This window comes from Pelophylax lessonae (genome assembly GCF_965119305.1).
Source record: "Pelophylax lessonae genome assembly, chromosome: 2".
NCBI classification, from domain to species: domain Eukaryota; kingdom Metazoa; phylum Chordata; class Amphibia; order Anura; family Ranidae; genus Pelophylax; species Pelophylax lessonae.
Genome location: NC_138769.1, coordinates 295086919 through 295093815, shown reverse-complemented (window position 1 = coordinate 295093815; position 6897 = coordinate 295086919). Strand labels below are relative to the sequence as shown.

The window sequence follows — 6897 nt, the reverse complement described above, 5'->3', positions numbered from 1 at the left end:
TTCAGATTTACCTTTTCTATGTAGTGCAAGGGCCTGCCAGATTGCATACAAATTGAAAGTGTTTAGGTTTGACCTCATATTATATGGTTTTGGTAAGTCTAAAGGAAAAAGTCTTCAGAAAATCTTATAGTGTGTATGGCCCATAAGTCAGGTCAAGATGGAATATGTAGTCAGCTTTAGAGCCCATTCACACTAGCGCTACTTGTGAGGCAACTTGTGTTGCCCCAGGTAGATTGACATAACAAAAGCAATGTTAATCAATCAGTGCCATCTTAATTGGCACTACTGAAGTTGCTCCGACTTCAGAAAAGGGTCCTGTACTACTTTGAGGCGACCTGTGATCCGACTGTCCCATATACTTCAATGGGAGTTGCCTCCTTATCTTAATTGAAGCGACTTGTTATCAGACTTTCCAGGAAGAAGAAAGAGATTAGCCAGGCATTCCCCACAGACAAAGTCGCCTGTCTCTTCAAAGTAGTGCACAAGTCTCTAAACAAGTCTCTAAACAAGTCTCTAAACAAGTCTCTAAACAAGTCTCTAAACAAGTCTCTAAACAAGTCTCTAAACAAGTCTCTAAACAAGTCTCTAAACAAGTCTCTTCAAGTCACGGGGCGACTTTCTGGTAGTGGTAGTGTGAACCAGCTCTTAGGGTGTCAAAATAAACTCATGCGTGCCATAATAGCCATTCCTTCAATGAACACATCAGTCTGCTCAAGAAGTTACCACAAAACTTTTATCGGCAAATTATATATAAAATGTCACTAAAGGCACCTTTATGCATACAAACTGATTCTTAAAAAAAATACAACATAAACAATGTTATCGTTTCTTTTCTGATAAATCCTTCAATGTTGTTATTTACATGAGGTGCACATCCCAAATTAAATATAATGTACAGGTTATTTCAAAATATTAAAACTTTGTTTTTTTAATTTTGGCAAAATATAAACCTAAAGGCTGGGTTCACATATATGCAAATTGGATGCGTTTTACACTGCATCCAATTCACATGATATGTGAATGTGACAAGCTCTTAATGTAGCCAGTTCACACATGTGCAGGGCAGACGCAGAGTTTGTTGGTTTCAAAAAAGGTCCTGTGCGTTTTCATGTCTGCTTCAGGTGCGAATTCAGGAAAAATGTGGCCCTGAATTGCACTTGAACCTGTGAACACAAACGCACCGGACTCCGAGCTGAAGCCCGCAGTCAGACATGTGTGAACCCAGCCTTATTCAGTTTTTCTTTTTGTAAATATATACAGGTTTGCAGAATGCTAATGAAGTACACTTGTTATGAGAGAAATATGTGCTCTGCCATTGCTTGCCCCATGTGAAAGTTCAAATTTTTTGGTTCAGTACTTCTGAGCCATGGACCCAGAAGAAGTTTAGGTAAAAGCCAAAGTCTGAATCCCTTAACTCTAATCTTTCTCTGAGTCAGGGATTCAACGTACTGAAGCCAGTGAATCAACATGACAGCCACACAATGGCAGCCTACATATTTCCCCCCATGGCAGGTAACCTTTAATAAAAAGGCAAACTAAAAGGCAGCATTCAATAAAACTAAAAATATCAACATAATCAGTGACACAGGGCTCACAGCACAAAGCAGGTGCGATTCAAATACGGCAGCTATGAAGATTTCAGTTGCACCCTCATGTAAACCAAAAAAAAAAAAATTGAACTTGGCAGAAAATGAACATACCACACAAAAATGGTTAGAAAGGTTTGGATTGCGTATGCTGGTAAATTAACCTAGTAATGGTCAAAACTTTAAATCACAAGTCCATATGAGAACCGTCTGATGACTTTAAAGGTACAGAGTCAAATCCATCGGATGTTCTCTGGAATAGAAATAAACTGTCATAAGTCCCTAAGGTGCATATAGTATAAAAGGAGAGAAATAAAGATAGACAGTAGTAGAAGGAATATAAGAAATTATAGAAAAAACACACACCTTCTTAGACAGTGACATAAACTTGCGCAGTATGGAATGACGATTATTGAATATGAGTTCATCCTCGGCATCCTCCCCCTCCATTATGGCACAGCTGTCAGCTGCTGGTAGCTCTCCATCCTTACTTGGGGCATTCATCATCAGCCGCGAATACTTGTACTCCAAGCTAGGTGACAAGAGAAAAAAAAAAATCTGCATGATAATGTAGGAAAAGCTTTGAAATTAAGGACCTTCTAACGCGTATGAGATTACAAGCTTCCTTATAACACTATGTACATGTTAAAGAGGCTTCAGAGAATGAGCTTGAAGATTAATGATATTTATCCTTTTTACATTTTATCAGTGAGTATTCTATGGCAAGTTATTCCATTATAATGCACACCCCTTTATTAAAATAATAGCTTAAAGTATAACTGAAGGCAACATTTTTTTTTTAGTTTTGGATAGAGTAGAGAGGGATAGAACACCAGTCAGTGCCCCCATTAGGGAGAGTCATTCTATTTGTCCTGCTTACCATTATCATTGAAAGTAAGAGAAAATCCCAAATTTTGGGTTGTCCCCAGAAAAATACCAGGAGAAATCTTTCAATGAGGACCTGGAAATTCCCTTAATTTTTAGATATTTCCTCTCACTTCCTATTTGGTTATGGGACAGGAAGTGAAGGGAAATTTCTGCAATGGGACACAGATGGCAAAATATAAATTCTGACAGAGATTATAACCCTCCCTTACTCTATCCAAACTGAAAAAAAAAAATGTGCCTATAGTTCTACTTTAACCTAGAGTGTATATAAAATCTACTAACACCAATGCACAAAGTAAGAGATAAACACAATGGTGGATAATAGAGATACTATAAAAATAACCAACCGCAAATACTTGTGGTTGCTCTGCAAAAACATATACAGCAACAACAAGATAGACCTAGATCATATGATCTAACAAATCCGAGGTAAAAGGGGTAGAAACACAAGGTAAGGGATTAACCACCTTAGCGGTAATCCCGAGCGTGACTCGGGGTTGATTTTTCATATCAGGAGCGGTAACCCCGAGTCACGCTCGGGGTGGATTGCAGAGAGCGCAGCGGAGCTTCTCTTACCTTATCCTGGCAATCCAGCGATGATCTCTCATTGCTGCGACCGCCAGCCGAGAGTCCCGCCGCTCCTCCGTCCCTCCGTCGGTACGATCACTTCCTAGTTCCGTTCCCTGCAGCAGCAATGCTGCATGGGAGCGGAACTAGGGAGGGAAATTAAAAAAAAAAAAAAAAAAACGTTGCACAAAACACAAAACACACTTTATATTATATTATATATATATATATATATATATATATATATATATATATATATATATATATATATATATATATATATATATATATATATATATATATATATATATATATATATATATATAAATAATATGCACACACACACACACACACACACACACACACACACATATATATCTATATATAATATATAATGCATGAATTATAATCTAATCAATAATATAATTTTATTATATATATTAAATAATAAAATAATATTATTGATTCGATTATAATTCATGCGTTTGTGTTTCAAATTTATCACATCTGGGATGTCCACTAGAGTCTTGTTTTGGTCAGGTTTAAGTCAGTAATTACTAAGAATTATAGGCCTATAATACATAACGCCAAATTTCCATGAAAAGAATTGTACCGCTTTTGGTATGTAATTCCAGACATAATCATACCGCCAGGGAGGTTAATGGCCCGTACACACGATCCGAAAATCGGACGAAAATTAACGCTTGTGAAAGGATCGGACGATAATCGGATCGTTAGTACACAGCTTACGAGAGGCGATCACGACAGTTCACCCGATATTATCCGGTCGTGCAAGCATAAAAATTTTGATCGTATTATAACACATCGTACGATAATCGTATTATCAGTATGTTCTTCGTCCGAAAAAAATGGTGAGCAGTAGACAGCGCATGAGCAGTAGACATCATTTTCCCCTCACACGCTACAGCGTGGTTACGCATACCGGAAGCGAAGAATTATTGTCCGAGAAAATTCGTATCGTGAGTAACCTCTCCCGTTAAGAGAATATTATTGAGAGCTGCTAGAATACGAAAAATAACAGATGGAACGTCGCCCGATTTTCGGATCGTGTGTACTGGGCATAAGTAAACTGTATATAATGTGGCAATGGAGAGAGAAGCAGTAGCAGACCGGTGAATGAAAAAGTATTTGGTGTCAGATTGCATGCTTGCCTAAAAGGATGAATTTTAAGGGTGTATTTAACAGATTCACAGACTGGAGAGTACTGTGTGACTAAAGTGAAGGAGGTGGTCATTTCTGGAGTAGAGGTTTGAACTTGGTACACTTGATGGTATCTGGAAAATAGTAGGAAAATTTATGTATTTTCAGATTGGAATGACTTTGAAGGGTCATCAAAATTTGAGCTTAAAGCGGAGTTCCACCCTGGTTATACATTTTTTAATAAAAATACCCCCGGGACAGTCAGGCTAGCACATCCACAATGGCTAGCCTCTGATCTGTCCCGGGTTGCACTTACCTTTTGGGAGAAATACTTACCTTGAAAATGTATTCTCCAGCGCTGCCATCTCAGGTGTGGGCAGCTTGAAGCCAGCGCGATCCTCTTCCGCGTCCTCTTCCTTCTTCTTCGGTCCCACGATGCACTGCACCGGCCCCGACGTCACTTCCGGTGCGCGCGCGTCATCCCTCCACAGCTTCTGGGCATGCCCAGAAGCTGTTTAGAAGGGAATGACGCGCACGCCCCGGAACTGACGTCGGGGCCGGTGCAATGATTCCTGGGAGCGATGACGTTCAGCTCCCAGGAATCCTTGCAAAAGCCAGGAAGTGACGAATCGCCGCGGCGAGGAAGAAGGAAGTATATTTTCTCGACAAGTAAAAAAAAAAAAAAAATTGCGATTATCCATTTGTTTTTCAGGTGACCCGGAGCGAGAAGATGGAGGAAAGTATAAAATTAGGGTGGAACTCCACTTTAAAGACCAAGTCTAGTTTTCCCTCGCACCTCCCTTTCATTTTTAATGTTTTTACATTTTTCTGTATTGGTTGGTCCTGAATGTTGCAGGGAATGGTGTGGTTTTCATTATATAGTATTGTTCTCTGCAACCTTGTTCTTTGAACCCAGGGTGACTGAGTGACATACCCTCAGGAGGTGGGTCTTTGATGCCCTGGGTTAAACGCAAATGGCCCAAAGTGCCAGTACAGCATTCAGCCCAATCCAGCCACAGGGGGCCGGATTCTGCTGACCCTCCCGGGCACACTAAAACACAGCAGCTTGACAGCCCCTTCTGCAAGGGCCCTACGAGGTTAATGAGAATTTTTTTTTTTTCTTTTTACCATTTTGTTCATTTAGTTTTGTGGTAAATCAAAAAAGTATACACACTTTAAAAAAAACCTCTATTTCATTAGTAAATCATTTTACCATGCTGTATGCCATTTAGAAAAAAGGTACAAATCACAGAATACTGTAATTTATGAGATATACACTACATTAATTCCCAGATGGAGAAACACATTTTGGTTATTACAAAAATTTTAGCAAAAATCTGGTACAGTTTCATTATGCTCATGACTAAATCACACTGATTTGACTAGGTCTCACCCCCAGTTCTACTTAGTTTTAGATGGAGAAAAAAGGGGCAACCAAGGGACTTTGGCAGTCGTTTCTGGCATAGCAACTGTATGTTCAAGCACAAACCATCTTGGCTTGGTAAGCAGGGTAATTAATTATTAATATATTATTTAATATAATATAATTAATAATAATTATAATAATTATAATTCATATATTAATAATTAATATATTAATATTTACTGTCTGCTACAATGAGTATCAAGGATTTGACTGTCTTAGCCGCCATGACTGCTCAGATCACAGAACTCAATGAATGCAGGGAATTACAAACCCTTTGGGAGGTAAAAATTTCCGAATTTGTATTTCAACTGTGTGTTAAGCCATTTGCCAGGGGTTCTGTTTTGAGTATTGCTGTTAATTTTATAGCAACTGCTACAGCAAGGGGCCATATATACAACAAACAAATGGCAACTTTGCAGCAAGGAGCACATGGAAGAGCAACGCACAACAAAAATTTTTGATGTGCCATTTATTCCACACCTCACTGCAACGCATGCAATTTTAAAGCATAACTCCACTTTTGTTGAGAAAAACAACTTTTCCCTGTGAGTGATCTCTGTAAATTTTTAACAAACTTTGTTACAGATTCCTACCTTTTGTTATTCTGAAGAAATCCCTGTTTGTTCCTCTGTGCTGAGTTGGTCTAATGGGAGTGGTTTCATAATTATCCACCAGCTGTGGCAGTTGCAGGACACTTAGGAGGAAAGCTGCTGGGCCTGCATCCCTTTAGACATGTTTCTATTGGGAGTTTCTCACCAAAAATGACATTTGTATTACAGGGGATGCCAGAAATCTGACTTAGGCAGACTTCTGGGAAAATCGGTGAGCCAATTACACAAGCAGGAAATTATGTTTCTGGGGTGTGGTCAGTATACATTCTGTGTACAGAACAGCTCCCGGTAGCCATATTGCATTGCATTTTCAGAAAAATGCAGATTGAAGTAAAGGTAATTTTTAATTACATTCAATTACAATATGATTTGTGCCGCAATTGTATACGCTATATTGTTTTTTTCTTTGCTACTTTTTTTTCCCTCACGAAAGTGGAGTTACCCTTTAGGTGTTGAGGAACATTGTGGCGTGCTGCATTAGGCAGCCTATTTAAAATAAATGGGCTGCAATGCACCTCCATTTGCAAAAAGCAGTGCAGACAGTATTTTTTTTTCAGCGCTTAGCACAAGGCACAGTGTGTTGTAGTGAACTGAAGTGCGCGGTAGTGCACTGGGGTGCCATTGAAAATAAATCGGTAAAAGTTACTGCAACACAGTG

The 6897-nt window shown here is 39.0% G+C and overlaps 1 protein-coding gene across 1 annotated transcript in view; it reads right to left on the bottom strand.

Annotated features, from left to right (window-relative positions):
- Positions 1–1250: 1250 nt before the first annotated feature.
- The window catches only part of ELAPOR1 (endosome-lysosome associated apoptosis and autophagy regulator 1), a 102530-nt gene continuing 96883 nt past the window's right edge, over positions 1251–6897 (bottom strand). The window contains exons 21-22 of the mRNA XM_082245819.1: positions 1953–2118; positions 1251–1839 (exon numbers count right to left, since the gene is read on the bottom strand). Coding sequence (XP_082101945.1) covers positions 1774–1839; positions 1953–2118 — 232 coding nt within the window. The 3' untranslated portion in view covers positions 1251–1773. The remainder of the gene's footprint in view (positions 1840–1952; positions 2119–6897) is intronic.